The sequence below is a fragment of the Tyto alba genome, unplaced genomic scaffold, assembly GCF_018691265.1.
Source record: "Tyto alba isolate M040663 unplaced genomic scaffold, T.alba_DEE_v4.0 Super-Scaffold_18, whole genome shotgun sequence".
Lineage (NCBI taxonomy): Eukaryota > Metazoa > Chordata > Aves > Strigiformes > Tytonidae > Tyto > Tyto alba.
In genome coordinates this window covers 21,138,472-21,158,920 of record NW_024881280.1, presented here as the reverse complement: position 1 = coordinate 21,158,920, position 20,449 = coordinate 21,138,472, and the positions used below count along the sequence as shown (strand labels likewise).

At 40.9% G+C, this 20,449-nt stretch overlaps 1 protein-coding gene and 1 long non-coding RNA gene across 2 annotated transcripts; one reads left to right on the top strand and one right to left on the bottom strand.

Annotated features, from left to right (window-relative positions):
- Nucleotides 1-407: 407 nt before the first annotated feature.
- LOC122153301 lies at nucleotides 408-2,485 on the top strand. The gene is made up of 2 exons (XR_006165148.1): nucleotides 408-493; nucleotides 1,487-2,485. It is a non-coding gene; the product is annotated as an uncharacterized LOC122153301 (long non-coding RNA).
- Nucleotides 2,486-9,043: 6,558 nt separating this feature from the next.
- On the bottom strand, nucleotides 9,044-20,449 carry PSMA6 (proteasome 20S subunit alpha 6). The gene is made up of 7 exons (XM_009975098.3): nucleotides 20,248-20,449; nucleotides 16,118-16,212; nucleotides 15,334-15,415; nucleotides 14,920-15,075; nucleotides 12,832-13,010; nucleotides 10,924-11,018; nucleotides 9,044-9,252 (listed from the first exon to the last, which is right to left on the bottom strand). Exons 1-7 carry the CDS (start codon nucleotides 20,321-20,323, stop codon nucleotides 9,195-9,197), a joined length of 741 nt encoding a protein of 246 aa, XP_009973400.2. The 5' UTR covers nucleotides 20,324-20,449; the 3' UTR covers nucleotides 9,044-9,194.

Genomic DNA, 20,449 nt, shown 5'->3' with positions numbered 1-20,449 from the left:
TTTAAACACTCATCTTAGATTGCAGGAGCTAATGCAGCAGGGAGTTTTTCTGTGAAGCCATTGTAGTATTTCAAGCACAATTAGGTTTGACCTACAGCACCTGGGTGGCAAGATGTCACTGCCCATCTGACCACAAGAGATAAAAGCATAGGCCAGACTGCTGGAGTCCTAGCAGACAAAAACCCATTATTCACTCTTTGTAAAAAAAAACCCCTATAACAAAACCACATTGCCACAGCTGCAAAGGCCATGATATGTCTGCACTGAGCAGATACCATTTGGCTCAGCTGCAGGACATTCAAAGGCTCTAGGAGAGAAAATCTTCAGAGGGAGAGAGGACTCTGAAGAGACTGTGCACATTAATACAGAGTTTTACTTTTTTACAGGATCTGCAATGAAGCTTGGTCCTGGGCTTGTTGAGTATTTGGCCGTACTGCTGTGGTGCAATTACTGAGCGTGGGAATTCCCTCCAGGGTGGAGCCCTGTGCTGTAGGTGTGGTACCAACAAAAACAAGCACAGGTTTTCACTGCTTCTTTCAGGGTGGGCCTCAGAGCCCAGCAGCTGGGTGTGGGGAAAATTGCATTGAAATTTTTCTGCTGTTTACAGTTTAGTAGAAAAGTAATTAACTTCTAAGTGTATGGAAGTTGGAGGGGACAGGACTAGGACAAGCACCGATTTGACAAATTTCAAGGTATGCTTATCCTGGTATGGTGTAACTAACTTCCCACAGAATTTGCCATTTTTGTCTCCAAAAAAGAATACCGATACCTTCTCTCGGGTCAAAAAGTATGCCTGTGACCTGGGCATGGGAGGTCTTAAAAACACCTGAAAACGAGAGCAGTTTATAGAAGTTGGTTGGTTTGCATGAGACCACTCTCTAAACATGTTAAAAAATGGTTGGAATAATCATGACTTACGATTCAGACGAGGAAGGAAAGAAGGGTGGTGATATTTCTCACTGTGAACAGTGGCAGAGGGCTCCTCCGAAGCCACGCGAGGGGTCACGCGGTAGCTGTACCGGAGGCGGGTAACGGCTGTGCCCTGCGGAACCGCCTGCCGCGGGGTCGGCGGCTGCTCGGGGCCCGGCCGCCCCGTTGCTAGCCTTGGCGAGGCTGCACCACGCGAGGATATTTTTAATCAAGATTTTAAAGCACAGATCCAGCTGAAAGGAGCCAAGCAGGTTCCGCCGCAACTATATTTAATCACTGTTCTGAATCCTCTCCCACAGCCCGTGGCACAAGGCTCGCAGGAGTGCGGTGGTGCCTGGGCTGGCTTCCTCTCTAGCTCAGCTATCCTCACATGACCCTGCTTACTGAGGACAACGCTGTTTTCTTCCCCAGCTCTAAAAATCAACAGATGTGCAAAACCAAGCGCCCAGATTTTATTCACAGTTACTGTGAATACTCAAGTTGTGTTAAATGCCTGTCTTTCAGCATAGGTGTAATTTAAGATTTTCGCTTTATTTTACTTACTTATTTTTAACAGAACTTCCAAAGGCAGATCGGAGGCAGAACATCACAGAAGAGCAGGCAATAACGCATTAGCCAGCACAGCTAACCTGTCTCAGCAGCTCCACAGTATTTGTCAAGACCAGAGGGAGGGAGTGCAAGCCTTTCCCCAGCAGGAACGATTCCAGACAGTAACCACAGCTCTTAAATCCAGCCCTTTCAAGCACCCGCTTCACACAAAACTGGGACGCGCGTGCATAAAGGGCTTCATACTCTTTGTATGGCTAGGAATAAGTAGGTACCCACAGAGTGGGCTCAAGTACCATCTGGAGGACTGTACTTTTACCGCTGGAGAGTGCCACGAGCTAGCGATGTGCATGAAGCTGCCAAAGAGCAATTGTTTACTCTCCTAGGTAACTATCGACCTCAAAATGGTTTAAAATACCAACACTACATAGCCATGGCAACCCGCAGTATGTGGCACTACCAAATCGAGGGGTGTGCTTTATGCACTCTGATAGGGTAATAAAACATCAGCTTGTGCTGAACTGGGCCCTACCCTCCCCGCTCCCACAAGCTCTTGTCCTCTCCCTTTCACAAACACTGGAGCTCATGCAACTGGGTGGTGAGCCAGTGAGCTGAGCTGGACACAAGTTAATCCTGCAGTAAAGAACGGACAAGTACTGGCCCAGATGGACTCCCTAAACGGGGTCAGCTTGCACTCAGGTGCATGCCCATGCTGGCACACGGGATGGCGTGGGACCAGGCAGCGACTGAAAGCTTCAGACTGAATGTTTCCAACCGGGGTCTGGTAAAGACGCGGTGGACCAGCACCTTTGGCTGTTCACACCACGAGCCAAACACCATGAACCTGAGCCTAGGAGCTGGAACAATCCCCTTTGCCCACGCTGCTCTTGCAGCACACCTTGGCCTCGCCAGCCCTTCTGAAAGCTCCGCGCTCCTGGCAGAGCTGCATTACAGCGTGTATCCATTCACACATGTCAATTCTTGTTATAAAGCACAAGTGGTCATGTACTGTGATGGTATGTGTTTTAATTTGCTACCAAAGTGGGAAAGCATCACATACTCATTATCTGCATTTGAAATAAGGGCTGTAGCATCATTTTGCAAATACGTGCTTCATCAACAGAAGCAGTTTCTCAATCATCTTCCTGCTGAATGCATTGTACGTGCTTTCGTTTGTCAATAGGTCTAACATCAGAGAGCAGAAGAATCTATTTTATCCTCTTTTTCTCTATTAATAACTAAATCCTCCTCTTAAAATTGAAGGGGAAAGACCTTTGCTACTCTATTCCTGTAACATAGACCACTTGTAATGCTATTTATCACTCACTTTTTTTGTTATCTTCCTTTTCTGGGCAATCTTGTGCCCTTTTTCAGACCATCAAAACCCTTACCTGGATGCCAGGACATTCACAACATCTGGGTTTGATTTCCCCCCTCTCCAGACTTATTTTGCAGCCCATCTCTGAATTAATGGACCATTTGAATTTATGGACCATTACTCCACTTTAAGACAGTTGCCCCCTGTTGAACTACCTACACAAGGGCTCAGGTCTGTTTCCTGCGTTGGAGTGAGAAAAGTGTAGGTGTCAGTGCAAAGTACTCAAAGTAGGAAAAAAAAAGTTAAAAAAAATTACTTCCTGGTGAGTACTCTTGTCACCCAAGGGATATAACTATTTTTGCCCTTATAAAGCCAATTTTACACTATTTTAGACTTTATTTACTTGGTTTGTTACTAGGTAAAAGAGGTTAGTATTGGAAACTTCTCCTGGAGTTAAGAACAGGGAACATCATCACCTAATCTTCTAATAAGCATTCAACAAACATTCCATATGTGCAGACACCCATGAGGCAGAGCATCTGGGAGCTACAGGCTGAGAAATCCACTGGAGACTGAGGGTTCAGGCAACTTGCCACTACCTCGCAGTGAGTCAGGCAGCCTTCCTGGTCATCACTGAAAATCCTACTTTCTCTCCCATTCCTTCTGCTAGCAGCCTCCACAGCAACCCTCCAGCCTCCTTACAGGCACATCCCCTTACCTTCGGGGGCAGTGAGTAACTAAGCTAACCTGGTAGCCTATTTTCAAGGTTGACCACATCCTTAGGTGAGAAATGTTTTGGTTTTGTTTTTTTTTTTTTTTTTCTGTCAGCCAGGCATTTCCAAAGACTGTTAACTGAAACTAGGCTAACATTCAATGCAAATAAATTTTTTCACAACACCCTAAAGGTAGGCACAACTACAAGTGGTTTAAAGGACACTGGTGGAAAAGGGAACAAAAGAAATGCTGCCCATCCCACTTGTGCTAAAACCCAATCCAAGGCAGCTGTCCACATTGGCAGCCAACTCTCTGTGGGTTTTCTTGACACCTCGTTGGAAGTTCTACCTTCCTAAACGCCCTAAAGCTGCACTGCCCAGAGAGAATCCCCTTGCCTGGCCAGCCATGCCAGCCTCCAGTTAGATTCCAGACAGACGGCTTCTATGTATTCAGAGCACTGATATCCCCCTCTCCCTAAGGAAAATACTTGCTTATAAGGGAGGATTTTGACTGCAGCTGCTACCAGATGTACCACTAGTTTAACCAGACTCTGATTATGGATCCAGTCCTGCACTGCCCCCTGTGCTAGTACTACTATTGCAGGACAAGGATCAAGGTTAAAATAGTGTCCAGACTGAGTTAACGCCACTTCTCTGGATGTATTTAAAAATTTTATTTTTTAAAAACATAGGCTTGCTTCTAAATCAGGTTCCCCAGGTAGCCCTGAAAATTCCTGGGCTACAGAATAGGTTTAGGAGCTGGGGAATTGGGGTGGAGATGCTGTAACAGTGCTGTCCCCAAAGAAGCCTTCTTCAGACTAGGAGGGGGTAGCCTCAATGCTGCTCAAATGAAGGCTCGTGTCACCTGCTGACAGAGGCAAATACCACTTTGGTGGACCAGGTGTCATCATACAGGTTTAAGTCTGAGTTGTCAAGAGGATAAAACGAGCTATGGATGATTAAGTTCCTTTGGTGATACAGGCTGTGGTTTCCACAGCAGCTTAAACTAGAGGCAGTGCACTGCTATTTCCTTTGTGCCTCCTTTATGCCAGCAGTACTGATAATTTGATCCTACAGTGAGCTGATCCAGGTCCCTAATCCAACAGAGAACTGAACCAAATGAAACAATGTTTTCCATCAGTTTAGTAAACAGAACAGCTCATTACAAATGTAAATGGCTGAAGGAAGAGGGCAGCCATAGATGGGATCAAAAAAGGGAGGAGAGTGAACGTACCTGCAAACATCACAGCAATATTAGATGTCAGTGAAAGGCATCCCCATTCCTCATCATGCAATCCCAGTCCATGCACATTCATGCCATGGTTCTCCATCCACCTCTACTAAGTTTGACTCTAATCTGGGAGAGGGTTGCTTTCTAGTCAAAGGAATCCCATAAGGGATTAAAGACCTGTTCACAACTCTGTGCCAGTGGGTGTCAGAAGAGGCACATTTCTGGGACAGAAAACAAACAGATATCATTTGCTAGCACAAAAAATTACAGTTTGGCCTGGGTGTCCTAATGCACACTGCATAGTACACTGCTAAAGCCTGAGCTAGGAACTCTACTCGAGAGGCCTGTGGTTCAATGTACGTATCAGCCAAGCCACAATATGTTGCACAGCAAGGCCGTGTAACGTATCTGCAGCACCAGGAGGCTCGGCTGCAGCCAGCACGTTCCAAAAAGGACCAGGAGAAAAATACTAACCCAAAAAATGGAAGCACACGCTTCTTTGCAGATGACTCAGTTCTGCCAAATGCAGTTAGCTGTATTTTGACTTAGTGATATGGGGAGTCTGTCTATTCACCAGGTTTACAGTCAAATACATTACAGCTCCCATATTTAACATTGCAGCACAGAATTTTCATAGATGATGGTGACATATGTAAGACTATTACTACAGAAAAGATTACTGTGCTAAGAAAACCTTGGTGAACAGCAGCAAATACTGATAGTAACTGAGAGTTTTGACAGTCATTTAAGAAATGCAAGTTTACATCTACAGACATAGTACAAAGGATGGGAGAAAGTGTTTTGTTTGGTTTTTTAAATGTGAGAATCACGATAAACAAAATCCAGACGCTATTTTAAGCAGCTTTGCCTAAGCATGTGATGATCCTTGTTTTAGTCTGGGCATGAGAGGTTTAAGTTCACTGTTCCAACGGATCCTGAAGGACAGGATGTCTTGCATTGTTTCCAAATAGTTTGGGTTACAGCAAAACAAGAGAACAGAACAAATTGTTACTAGCAAGAACTGGCTGGAACAAGCTATGACAATTTAAGAACTTCCCATCTGAAAAAAAAAAAAAAAAAAAAAAATCACTGATTACAAAATGAAAAGCAATGCCCCTACTGTTATCACCCTGGTAGTGTAGGTTTTTTCTAGAAGAAAACATTAATACCATCATGGATATGCTTCATAAAACTTGATCTCATGAGCCAAAAAGGCTGCTGTTTTGCAGAACTCAAAATAGCAGGCTTTGCTTCTGTGCCAGAAAAAAAAAAAAGTGTTTTTTTTCTTTTTTTTTTTTTTTTTTTTTTTCAGATACTAGCAAGCTACAGATCTAGTTCTTTCATCTCACTTTCAACAGTACACACTGAACCAAAATACTTCTTATTTTGTACACCTGGTCATTGGCTTAATGAGAAACAGGACAGAGGAGGTAGAGGTGAGTGCAGCATATTATTCCATGTCATTAAAATTGCTGTAATATATCTGCACATACTTGCTCCACTTGAACTCCCCATCTACCTCTCTCTGCTTAGACTGGCATCACTGGAGGCTTTACAGTGAAAAGGTGTAACACAGGGCATTACAAGTTGATTTAGTACCACGTCTTGCACTTAAGTATCTGAAATCCTAGAGGGGTTCATTACTGCCTGCCTTAACATCTTTTGTTTCCAGGATGAATACACAGACAGCTCCTGATGACCCACAGATGATTTATATTAAGATTCCCTATTAAGCAATTTCTGTCCATAATACATGCCATTGCTGCTTCTGGGGCCCCCTTGGAGTGGGGGGCAGGGGTTGCTCTTAAGAAATCCAGATGCTTTTCAGAGAGTCCAGTAAGTACTGATTTACCTAAGTTGACTGCACATGCTTGGATTTGCATCCTTACACGCTACACCACAAATAAAGAGCACTGGGAATATAACACAGACACAGTTGCAAGGCTGTGCAGAGCCAGTCTGAGTTTAGTACAGATAACTGGTCTTGATCTAGTATGCAAATAAGAGTCGACCCTATTCCTACTTAATTACCCATACATTCACACTGTAACTGCATCTACCAGAGTTTCAGCACTGGCACAACAAACCACAAATATATGGAGTGAGCCCAAGTCTGGTAGCACTCTTGATGAGCTCTGCCCAAACCAGAAGTGTTTGGATCATACCGTGTGTACTCTAGCTTCTCTGCATGTGCCAGGTTTGGAACAGCAGGTGATATCAGGTACAGCGCAACACCAGCCATGGCTGGTAGTTTGGTTGCAGGTGTTATCTGCTCCAGGGTGAGGAATGTGATCATGTATGTGTGTAATGCAGGGGATTTTCCCATTAGATCAGGTATCCCCATCTGTGTAGCAGCCTTATCTTAAACAACAAAAAGCTTTGACTGAAAAAGTCCCATCAGTATGAAAAGAGAATCATGAATTTTCACTACAGGACAAAATACTAACAAAAATGGCATTTCAGTTGCTGCTTTTAACTTTGCTTATTAAAAAAAAAAAAAGAAAAAAGATGCAACTTTCCCAGTTAATATATTGTAGACAGCTGATTTCATCATCTCTGAATACAAGATGGGATATTCTGCACTGCAAAAGCGTAAGATACGAACAAACACCCATTGCTCTCAGAACCACCACCTGAGTTATACAATCACATGCAAGCTCCAAAATTTAGAATTCAAGGTTTTGCAGGGAGTTTTAATACTAAGTACTATGCAAATGTGATCTAGTCATATGGCTCCCAGATTGCCATCTTCCTTTTACTTTTTTTCAGGAAGTCATCAGTGAAGTTTTATATACAAAATTAAAGCCGATGAAAAACAAAGTATAAGTGGATTATATTTTATGACAGAGTAAATGATGACTTAAGTCTACTCAAATTTGAGGTTGTTACATAGCTGGAGTATTGGGAAGAAAGGTGCTAGGAAGTTTCAGAAACTCAGCTGCCACTTGGAATGACACAGACTGATAATTGTGCCATTAGTATTTGTTCTGCCAATTGTTGCACAAAACCACATAGAATTCTCAGATAATCAACCCAAAACCAGAAGCAAGGGTGGCTTCATCTTACGTACACTACAGTACCTGAGATGAGGGAAGCTGAAATTTGAAGGCACTAATGGAAATTCTGAAAGCTTTGTAAAGTCAACAATTCACAGTACGTTTGAATCTCCTCAACTCAGTTACCACATAAGGTTAGCATTATCTTTTATTAAAACCACCTAACACAGAAACACATCTTCTTTACTACAATGAACTTGAAAAAGACACATTGAAAGGGCTTTAACTGTAATGCAGAAAGAAAAAAAATAAGTAATCCCAGTTTCTGATGACTTATGAGACCTTCCCCAAAGGTGTCAAAAAAAAAAAAAAATCAAAGAAAACTTTGAAATCATGAAAGCCAATATAGGAATAGCATGACAAAGAATGTGGGTAAGGAGCTAAGTCATATTAGCTTCCACATGCATTCAAGAAGATTCTCATGTCTACCCATACAGCTAAAAATGCCTGGTAACCTTCCCTTTCTCCTCAGTGTCTCCTCCCTCACAACTTCATAATCTCTCTTTTTGCTGCTGAGGCTGAAACCTCTTCAATTTCAGCAAAACAAAAATGCATTTTCCTTCACCTTGACTGAAGTTTTTTCAGTCTTTTCTCCTAACCCAGAACCTTTGAATGAGCAAGGGGAATTGCTTCCCAGAGACATTCTCATTGATGAACTTTGTCTATGGGCCTCATCCAGCCCCAGCATTGTTTCCAGCACTGCCCAAAGCCTCGAAATCAGGTAGGTGACAAACAGCCAAAATCCCAAAGTATTCTGCATATAGAATCTTCTCCCTAAAATATTAGCTACAGAGCTGTTTAATTATAGCAGAAGTCTGTTAAATTTACTGCCTGCACCCCAAGTAAATCAGTCTAAAGGAATGCACTGGGAATCATGGCACAAATTTTTTCCTTCAACTTTTGTCCTATATTGTCATACAAACCTGAGCAAATATTAAGATCTTCTTAATTTCCCCCAGTAACATTACAGTTAAGCCAGTAATGTTATAAGCCTTTCAACATCAGGGCAAGGACAGAACACATGTAAACGTACAAGTTAGACACACACACACACCACAATCTGATATAAAACTTTACATGAGGAGCCAAATAGCTCAGATAAAATACAGTGCAGAGTATAAAATTTCCTCTTAAAATACATCTAAAAAGACAAGCAATCATCACAGAAACGTTCAAAGTCATCAAGCATTTTGGTAAGAATTTCATGGAACTGAGTTAGAAGAAAATTACATTAAAATGAGACACCAAGTATTTCAAAAACCTCTGTTTTATTTGTACAGAGTAAAATACATCATATAGCGAACACTGTTTTCCACCCATAATCTAAAGCCATTAATAAGTGTTTTCTTTTCACCAAATATCCTGGCCAGAAGCACGGACAATGGAAATAGGAATGCTAATTAGTCTCTCTCTGCCAGAGCTACAAGGTGCATATCAATCTCTGCTTCTGTAAGGATCCTGAAAGAACAAAAAGAAATCTTAGATAGCTTAAATGATTCTTCCCCTTAAGCTCCAATATTACAACCTAATATCTATACAAATAAGTTTTATACAACGTATCTTACAGCCTGTTAAAGCCCTGCTGCCAGGGCCACAGGCTGACATTCCAATTGTTTTTGAAAAATAACAGAAGAATCAAAGGCACTAGAAAGCAAAGAGGTAACAAATGGTAGAAAAAGAACAGGCAACTCTTTATGAGCAAAGTATTTGCAAGCTGGGACCTGGTGAGAAGAATGGGTATGGTAATTATCATGATTATTCCAAGAGGGAACACAGGTTTTTGTAGCCTTCTCCCTCTGCTTGTTATCCATCCTTTCCAAAAAGGACGCAAGACTGGTAAATGAAGTTTGGCAGAAAGCTAGTACTTGACCCTTGAGCAGCAGTCGAAAAGGGGTAATGCAGCTCCTGTGTGCTTTCTCAAAAATGCTATTCTATTCTGTTGCCCTAAACACACACTACCAAATGCAAAACCACCCACCATCACCATCTGAACTTTAAACACATCAGGAAGCACTCAGAAGACTGTACCTGTAGGACCTAAAGGTTTGAAGCCTCTCTCCAATCCCTACCTACCAAGCAGCTAGACTAAAGCAGCAGAGTACTTTTCTACCCCACTTGGCTCTTCCTCTTTTTTTTTTTTTAACTGATATAAAACTAAGAAATGAAAGACTAAGGCAGAAATAACAGAAGTCCTCTGCACCAAGCCAGACTTACCTATATTTTAGGTAAGACACACCTTGAGAGTCCTTTTGCATTAACAAAAAAGCCCCCCAAACTTACTCTCCCACACTCCACACGTACTTCCACAGCTATACATTGTGAGAAGGCTGTCAAGTATACTATAGCTGATGTGAGGTATAGCTCTCAGCAGGAAAATTTCCAGGTGTTGTCTTGCTAGATTGACCAAGTAACCTTGCTGCGCAGTGTGCTGTGCTCAGTCAGGCAATAACCAGGGAGGGAAGAAATTGCAGGTGACTTGCTTTCATGCTAGGTGGGAATGCAGTGTACTCAAAGTTCAGCCAGTTCTAAATCACTGCCGTGATTTTTAAATCCAGGATCTTTTAGTCCTGTCAAATTTAAATAGACTATTTCAAATCATACAAACTCCTGGTCTTTTAACTATATAATGGAGATGTTAAAAACCGCTACAAGATAAGCAAGAGTCAAAGTTCCCATTTAGAAAAGGATTTAAAAAATTAAGGGACCTGCAAAATTTTCCTTAATATAAAACAGACTGTACTGCATTAGTTGTCATGACTATGATTTAGAAATGGACTCCAGATACTAGTACAAAGAAAATTGTTTATTCTTCTAACCATAAAAAATAATCTAAACAAGATCTAACTACATCATCACATAAAGCAATACCCTTTCAGGAAACAAAAGACAACACTTTTCTCTACTGAAACCCTTAACCATGTCAAATATTTTAAAACTGTGTTATTATTTAAATGCTGTCTTTTGCTTCTAAACATTTTGAAGAGTTACAAGTAAGAAAAAAAAATAACCTCCAAAACTTCAACTTCTGACATTTATCTTTTTTTCTTGATTTACCATTACAGACGAATTTAAAACTAATTGCACATAACCAAAGAAATACACCAAGTTCTATCAGCACTGATCACTTACCTGAATTTAGGATTTTCCACTGTAACTACACCAACTTCTATTTCTGAAGGTTTGAAATCGATGGATAGTACAGTAGACAGGCATGTTATTGCTGTCTGAAAGATGACCAAAAAACCTATCATTAAACAGAAAGCACTAAGGCTTTTTTTTTTAATGGACATAGCATTAACAACTACCCTTACTTCTAATTTCTCTTATTTCCTTTCACCTCAAAACCTCAGCTGAAGAGTCTCAAATAGTTTCCCTGTTACAGAACACAGTCCCTCTCCAGTTCTCTCCCTAAAAAGCCCAATCAACAAAAACCCAAATGGATGTGTCATTTTCATAGCAGAAAAAGCCACAATGAAACCTTCTATCACACAAAGATTAAAACCCCAGGTCCCAAGGACAGAACATGTTTCATTAGTGACAAACAAGAAAGACATCATCATTACAGTCCAAGATTACTCAAAGCACATGTCACTTGCTTCCATTTTGTCTTTTCTTCTGGTAATTAAAATTACATTGACTGTTTTTAAAAGCTGCATTTCATCATGGCTTATTCCACCCTCATCATCACCTGTTTTAAGAGGTATTCTTTGCAACCTCACACATACCTAACCCTGCAGTAGGGTCATAATAATGCTAAAGATGTATTCCTAAAAAGATGATTGAGCACAAAAAGAAATTCTATAAAAAAGATATGAAGCTAGATGCTTATCTAGTTATTCTGACTGTTTTTGCTTGACAGACTTGCTTCTCCCTGTCACTGTTGACTTTTAGAGCATCTGATCTACATTCACAAGCTCAGCATTTTTACAAAGACAACAAAAAGGTCTAGAAGTGCATCCAGGACTTCACTGGCAGATTAATTATCAATTAAGTATTTGCACCATACCACAGAAGTTTTATAAATTAAAAACATGAAAAGACCCTTTCATCTACCTCCAACTGCTCAACAAATAGACATGCACAGTATAACCAAGTAGTGATAGAAAAATACATTTAACATGAAAAATATTTAGCCAGGATAAAAAAAAGGATCTGGGAGGTAATTTCAAGTACATTCAATTTCAGTATGTTATGATTGTTTAACCCTCTAATCTCTTTAAAAAGTCACACATTAAGGAAATCAGTACTTACTAAGATATATGTATAAAACTTATAGAGTTTATGCTTACGAACCTTCTGTTTAAATGGTACTTTTCACAGTAATATAGACTTCAGAAGTAATTTAGCTGAAGGTCTGAATCTGCGTAGCACTCATAGGGATCTTAATACTATACTCTGTTTAATCTTACAGGTGAGTCAGTTGCTTAGGTTTTGACTCCTCCTTTCAACAGCTGATCTCGTGATGCAGGAAACATAACATTATGAGAGAAGGCAGCCTGGCAGAAGAAACAGGCAGGCCACAGAAGAGGACTGTTTAGACAGATCTCTACAGTGTAAGTGAAAAAGTAAGGATGATTTATAAGATAAGTTAATTGACCTATTTTATAAGTAGGATACACTTTTATAATAGGCATAACAACTGGTATTATATTTACTAAATTGACAGTTAAGCAACACCCTGTCCTGTTTCAAACGCTTTCTAACATGAGGATTAAGTGACACTAAAAGAAAATTGTGCTGGTATCCCCAGAATCAAGCACTGTAGTAACCAACCACCAGCTACAGTGAGAGTGCTACAACTATAGATTCTGTTTCAGCTAACGTAAAGGAGAAAAAGCAGATTAGATGATTATTTAAACATCTGCAAAATATCTTTAAAAGATTTTCTAGTTGGAATAGCTATACTTGCTCTGGCAGCAATACAGAACTGTAAGAAAACAGGAAATACCTAACTGCACTCCTCTATATCACAAGCCTACATACAGCATATTCATTAAAACTATTTTAACCAATCTTTATTTCCTTCTGCTGGCCTACCTCTACTGTTTGTTCGTATGTCCAATCAAATTTCTTCTTTACTTTCTTTTCAAGAAAACTGGTTGACTCTGTCTGTTTAACTCCTGCAGCTGTGGCCTTGAATCCACAATAGTAACCTGCTGGATCACACTTGTATACCTGAGGGCCATGTTCTTCATCAATACCAATCAAAATCATACCTTGAAGAGAAAATTTGTTAATTTATTTCTTTCCCCAACTTTAGCAATTTAATTCAACCGAAGAGTAGAATACATACTCCCCTCCTGTGAAGAACATGCATGCACAGCAATACCTTTTTGGGAACCAGTCCAATACCTAGAGCTGTGATTTTATCTGTAATCTGTCATTTCTTACCAGCATGTCATTACCAGGTGTGCAGCTCAGTTTGGAGCAAACTGGATTTCTGTAATTCCCAGAGAAGACTACTCACTAAACAGAGAAATATTTTTGCCATGCTTAGTGTGTAGAGAACCACAAAGTCAGGAAATACAGAACTTTAATCCTGATACAAAGTCAACTCTGCCACGGTTCACACAGAATGTATTTTATGACACTTTAAAAGCATAAGCAATAGTTCTATTAACATATGCCTATTACCAGAAAACAACTTCACAAATATGTTGAAACTAATGGAAATATTAAAAGATTAACTTTAGATTTCTTGACTGTAATCCTGAAAAACACTGCATTATATCCCTTTTCCTAAAAAAAAAAAAAAAACAACAAAAAACCCACACAAAACAAAAAACTGAAGTGAAATGTGGAAATGTCAGAACCACTTGACTAAGTACTTTCAAGTTGGATAGACTCCAATTAACACAAACTGGTCACATCACTTAAATCCATCTGTGTCCACCCACACTTTCAGATTTACAGTCACATAGTCTCAATATGCATATTAAAAATAACTCCAAAGCAGTACTTGCAAAGAAACACCAAACAGAACAAGTTTAAAATTTTTTCCACTTTACACTTGCATAACTTTTAACTAGTAGTAGCCAATAAGCTTCTGAGCAGCTATTACTACAATGGAAAAAAAATTCCCATCATCTTTTCAAAAAAGGTTAATGAAAGTTAAGAAAAATACATTTTTATGTATTAAAAAAAAAAAAAAAAAAAATCACTTTCCAGTAGTATCAAGGCATGGGAAATGCCAAGGGAAAGAAAGAAACAATCATTCCTGAACATTACAAGCATAGGAAAATTGCCCCATCATGGAAACTGTGGTGCAACCCTGAATGTTACTTCTTTAGTGAGAAGTGCTAGTGCCTACCATAATTACGAGAAGTGATTCATCAATTCTGAAACTATTCTACTTAAAAGAAAAAAAAAATAATCAACAACAAACAAACAAAAAGAAACCCAGACAGAATGTTTCATAAAAAAGTAATTGAAGAAATGTTGTCTTTTATCTCCGTTCCCAGACAGCCTAACAGTACGGTTATAATTTGCTCATAGCCAAATGTAAGAGAAAAAAACAAGTCAGAACCAACCTCTGAACACACAGATGACTAGGAATATCTACAAAAATACAACTTTACACACATCTTTTTATAATGAAGTTGCATTTGCTGTTATAAAACAAGACTGGTGTAGAAATGTTTGCAAGTGAAATATTTTTAAGCACTTTTCTACATTATATGTATCATGGTTAAGAGCAAAAATTATACAGATTTTTGTCCTATTTTACTTAGGAAAAAAAAGCCACAAAAATCTGCAGAAGCATAATTGCACTCTCCATAAGTCTGTTCTAACAGTGATATTTACCCAGACATAGACATTGGTAAAAAGAGCATCTCCCATTCACAGACATCACTGTGCAGTGCAAACAGACTAAGCCCCAAAAACTAAGGTGGAATAGTATCACACATTTTAAAGAGGCTAAATCAATTACTCCAAATGCTGTCAGTGGTAAAATCACAGCTCCAGTTCAAGACTTCCAACACTGCGCTCTCATTCAGCTGTTCATTCACTCTTTCAGCTACATCCGTATCTCACGCAATTTGAAAGTGCGAGAGTATTTCTTATACTTGAAGTTGCAATCTTAGGCAAGAAACAGAAAAGACTAATTTAATACACAATACTTACAGCAACCAAGAGGCCTCATTTCAGCATTTTGCGTATAGACCTGAGAAATATCTGCAATCCTTTTACACAGCATATCCACAGGGATGTCATAGCCATACTTGTACTTCCAGTTAGCAGCCTCATAGCGGGCTCTCTGCACCTGGGATCTGCTGTCAGCTAGACAGAAAGAACTCATATTAATTTAACTGAACCTATACCACATTTATTCCTAGCATTGCTCAAGAATGCAAATTCCAAGCCCAAGTTTAAGTTGTCTTTAAATATACATATCAGAACTAGACAACTTCTCCAAAACCAGACTGAGTGGAACAAATGTCTGAGAGCATTTATTTTTCTTATGTGATATGAAGTTGGTGAACTACATAAAAAGTCTGGCACACTTCAGATACTTAAAAAAGATGGAGAATTAAATACCTGTCATTCCTGTCATCACACAGCCAATATTTTCAGTAATTCTGAATAAATGAGTCACTGTGTTAGAATCCAGTAACTTGTCCTAAAGAAGAAACAGAAATAATCTGATAGAAAACACCGCTTCAAGTACAAAAAAAAAAAAAAAAAGACAGACAGACTCTGGATGCTCTGTTATCTACAGAAGAGCCCAGAAGTATCAACTAACAGCTAAAAACTGTCTTGCAGGCTCTCTACTATTTACTGCTGTAGGTATGCAAAGGAAGAAACAGTACAATAGGGAATGTAAAAACCACAGTATCTGGAAAAGGATGACAGCCAGAGCATGGCCAATATCAAAGTCCTTTTCCCTCTGAAGAAACTTTGAGAACACACATACGAAAACATTAACTCTTACTGCATGCTGCCCTTCAGACATAAGGGTTTTCCCACTTTGTCAACAATATATCACCACTGTGCCAAAACACTCATGAAAATCTGTTCCGCATGCTATTGGTACAACATTTTCTGAGTCGGAATTAAAGAAATCAGGAAAGTGATTATGGACAACTCAGCCCTTACAAGCCTGAGTAATGACACATGTTAAAGTACAGCAGGATCGACTTTGTGTACAATGTGCAATTGAGCACTAAACAGAGCTAGAATTTGTAATAAGCAGAATGATAAGACATTCACTTCAAACAGCAATATATGTCAATGCTAATAAATCTGACATCAATGTTGCAGTCTCACCCCCACCTTTCTTCTCATCTCCTCCCAGTCCTCCCCTCAGAAACAGACTACTTACAGGTACTTTTTTCTGTGTCACAATTACTGCAGAATCTTTCCCACGAACAGCTACAGATGTAAGTCCGCCTTGGTTTATAGCCTTAAAAGCATATTCTAGAAAAATATGTAAATATTAATTAAAAAAACAGAGATATTAGAACAATTAACTCTGACACACCCTCCATCCCAATACAGGAATCTCACCAAGTTCTAGCCTTTATACTACTATAATACTTGTGCAATACCTTGTGTCTTTAAGGTCTTTAGTACAATGCACACACCAGAACTTTCTGATATGAATGAAAGTAATTGATTCTCTTCACAAAACCACTACTACTGCTTCCTTCAAATATTTCTATTAATTTGCCTTTTTGTTCAGTTAAAATGCTTAATAGCAATAGAATTTGTTTTAAAACAAAAAAGGTTGTTCTGCACTTGACCAAAACAGTCCAACCTTAAACTACAGTAACTAAATCCTTACAGAAGAGTATTTCAAGCATTACTGCCATTGTAAGGATGTAATTTTCTTTTGTAGATTTCAACTGATACAGATGAAAACTGAAATGATGGACCAGGCACAGATTTGTCTTAACCTTACTATCATATTTTCTGCCTTTACATTCAAATACTGCAATGCATTTATTCACTTTTTAAAGTTAAACCTATGCACATGTCAACTAAACAGCATTATTCAGATAAATACAATGGATTAAGAATTACTTGATATGATCCGTGAAATAAATTTCCTCAATTAATGGTTTCAAAAGCCTCAGGAACAACAACTTTTAAAATAGTTTATCTGGCAACATATGGTAAACATTCAGAACTTCCCAATATCTGGTTAGGAGAGGCAAGTTTCAGGCAGTGGCTAAATGTAGATTAATTTTTTATTAGCTATATGAATGAAACTGGAATTTAGAACATGTCTAACAGCACAGAAAGTTGCTAAATATACTTTCTAAAATAATGGCAGCAAGAAACTCAGCTGTTTAAAAAACTGCATTCAGATCCGTGGAAGAGAGTGCACAACAGGAGACAAATACTCTGAAAATGAAAAAACAAATCTTGTAATACCAGATCTTGATGCTCAATCTGCTGAGTCAGCACAGGGGAAGGGCTGATTGCCACATATTTACTGTACTGTATTTATTATTCTCAAGCATCTGAGCATTTACTGGTTATCCAGACATGCCATAAAGAGCGTTCTCCCTTTCTCTCTGCTAGATGCTCCACTCACCTCTCCAGTTGCCTTCCCCTGGCACGGTCAGTGCTGGCCTGCAGCAAAGTGCAGAACCCTGCAAGACATGAACTAGCACTGCCGGCAAACTGGTCATGTTTGAAGCCCCAGGGCAAGGCTCTGCAACACTTGTTTATTTATATGCACAAATATATGAAGGGAGGGCATGGACGGAGCCAGGCTCTTTTGGTGGTCCCCAGTGACAGGACAGGGGGTAGTGGACACAAACTGAAACCCAAGGGGGTCTGTCTGAACATGAGGAAACATGTTTTTACCATGAGGGTGACTGAGCACTGGCACAGGTTGTAGAGTCTCCATCCTCGGATATTCAAGAGCTGTCTGGACTTGGCCCTGGGCTACCAGCTCTAGGTGGCCCTGCTTGAGTAGGCACTTGGATCAGATGACCTCCAGAGGTCCCTTCCACCCTCAACCCTTTTGTGATACTTAGGTGGGAGCAGAAGTAGGTGCCCTCAAACTGGTTTTGCTCACAAGTACTGACTACCAGGCTTGCTAAACTGCAGCCCTTTCTCACATTGTTCCTATTACCATCTGCACTGCTCAGTTTTCAAAGAGACAAGCCAAAAAGTGAAGTGGTATAACAAATCTAAGTTGCTAGTGGTGTTTTATATCTGTTTTCTGCTATGTAAGTATTTCAGTAGTACTACACATGTTCTTTCTGAAAACAGCAGTCCCTTGCTGTTCCCTGAATATATCACAACAGACAGAAATCTGACCATAATAATCATCTTCACCTCCCAAAATTCCACTTCAATGAAACATCACCTTTCAAGACTGGAACTAATAGGTGGCAAGACAACACTGATGCTCTGAGGCTTTTTAACCACAGCAATGAGAAATATATATGAAGTAACTGTTACTCTTGTAATATGAGATCACTTCAAAGGCACATGAGCTTTCTGAGCTTTGGAAGAGGAAGAAAATTCCAAGACAAAGTACTGGCATTTCAGACCAGTATCACTACATTGGAAATCTCTGTTCAGGTACTGCCAAATTCCAGAAGAACCTTGTTTTACAGCAGCCTTAAAGCAACACATGTTCATGCCTGTCCTTGACAGCACATAGTTAACCCGAATCCAGCAAAGGGACAAGGATATACAGGATTCAAGAAGAATAAAAGAAATAAATTTTAAAAGCTAGATTTCGATATTTGACTGCAAGCAAACATGAGTTTTCTGCACATGCTGTGGCTAGATGTTGGCCAACAGAGTGATATCATGCCTGAGTTATCAGCCTAGCTGCAGGTATAGTGAACTGATACTTACTTGAACTATGGACACCTACGTATTTTTCTTCCCACAGCATATAGGTACTAAAATATCTTTAAGACAGCTTCAGGCTGTGTGTAGAAACTCATATACACATGCAGATACTTGCTTCTAAGCCATAAGTAAAAGATATGGAGGTACTGCGTGTTTCTCATACATTAACCTAATGGTTGAATATTGTCAAGAGGTAGAAAACCAAGGCTGTTTCCTCTTTATGACAGGATGCAGAAACCATTCCCAACAAGTAGTACTGCAACAGAGAAAACACCCAGAAGGGCAATACAGACCAACCATCCTGTTTTAAAGGCAACGAAAGGTCAGAGCCCATGACTCCCCCATCACAGAGCCACTGACGTCCTGTACGAGGATGCGCTCTCCCTGCCATCCATATGTATAAGACTCACTATGCAGGTTGCATACAAGCCTTATACACCTTCCAGGTATTTAAGTATCTGGTACAGGCAACTCTGTACCTGAGTATAGACACCCACACACAGACACTTTCCTAGCTGATCCTTGGAGAAGGGACTGCTCAAGACTGGGCTGCCTGTCCATGAAGCCTATTCCACACAGCCTTCTTCCTGAGAAAAACTCAAGGGCAGTCCCAAAATAAACTACTGGCCCCACAAACAATTCATGCAGTGTGGCCCCAGCAACCTCCTGTCCTGAGTAACAAACGGATGCACAGACATGCCGTGCACCGCACATGCAGTGAAGCCACTGCAGCTGAGGAAGAGTCACTAACCCCTGGGGAAGATGGCATCGTGATGATGCTGCCAGAACAATTCATCTGGCCCTGTTGTGAGGATCCTCCAGGAGCACTCCCAATGAGCTGTCCTGCCAGACTACGAGTTGGCTGTGCTGTTAAGAGAGCACTGTGCAGAAGGAGCACCATGAGGCTCTTCTGCAGAATCTTGTGCACTGTAAAAATGTGAACAAAAGATTCAGTGGCCTAGAGAAGAAGATGAAGTTAGGCTGCAGCTTAACTGCAGAATGCTCAGAGAAGCCTGTAGAAAAGGGATAGATGCTGCTATCTCACAGGCTGTGATGTACAGAACAAATAGCATTCAGGTGTAACAAGAGAGAGCATGGGTTATCTCCAAAAACTGACTTTGTTACTCTGGCATCCAGGGTTTGAGGCAGGTCAAGTCCCATTTCAAACATTTATTGTAGTTCTGAGAGTCAAAACCGCAATGCTCATAGGTTTGGCAAGTTAAAATGAAATAAACGCTTTAGAAGGAATAGACTGGATAGCTGTCAGTTCGGTGTCCAAGCACCTCAAATCAAACACTAGGGAACCACAGAGGGTCCCTCTCCACGGCAGGGAACACTTGAGAGGGCCCACCCCGGCTCTAAGCTTTCCGTATCTCACGCGAAGATCCCTTTCCCAGGCGCCCACGCCGGCGCGGCCGCGGCTGCTCCGCGCTCCCACCGAGCTTCTCCCCGCACACGGCGGGACCCGAGACTCCCCAGCCCCGGGGGGCACCGCGTTTCCCTCCCTCCCTCCCCAAAGGCAACCAGGCTCGACGGAGGTTCCCTCAGCCGGCGGGAAGCGCCACCGGCGCGGGCAGGCCGGGCCCGTGACGGGGCAATTCAGCGGCAGCATCCCCGGGACCGGACACCCACCGACTTGGTAGAGGCGGCCCTCGGGCGAGAAGATGGTGATGTGGCGGTCGAAGCCGGCGCTGGAGCCTCGGGACATGGCGGAGGGGAGCGGGGCAGCGCGGCCGAGGGGCTGCAGCGCGCAGGGCCCACCGCTGCCGCAGTCAGCGCCCGCCGGAGCGCTTCCGGGTTACGCGCTCCGCGCAGGCGCTGAATCTCGCACCGT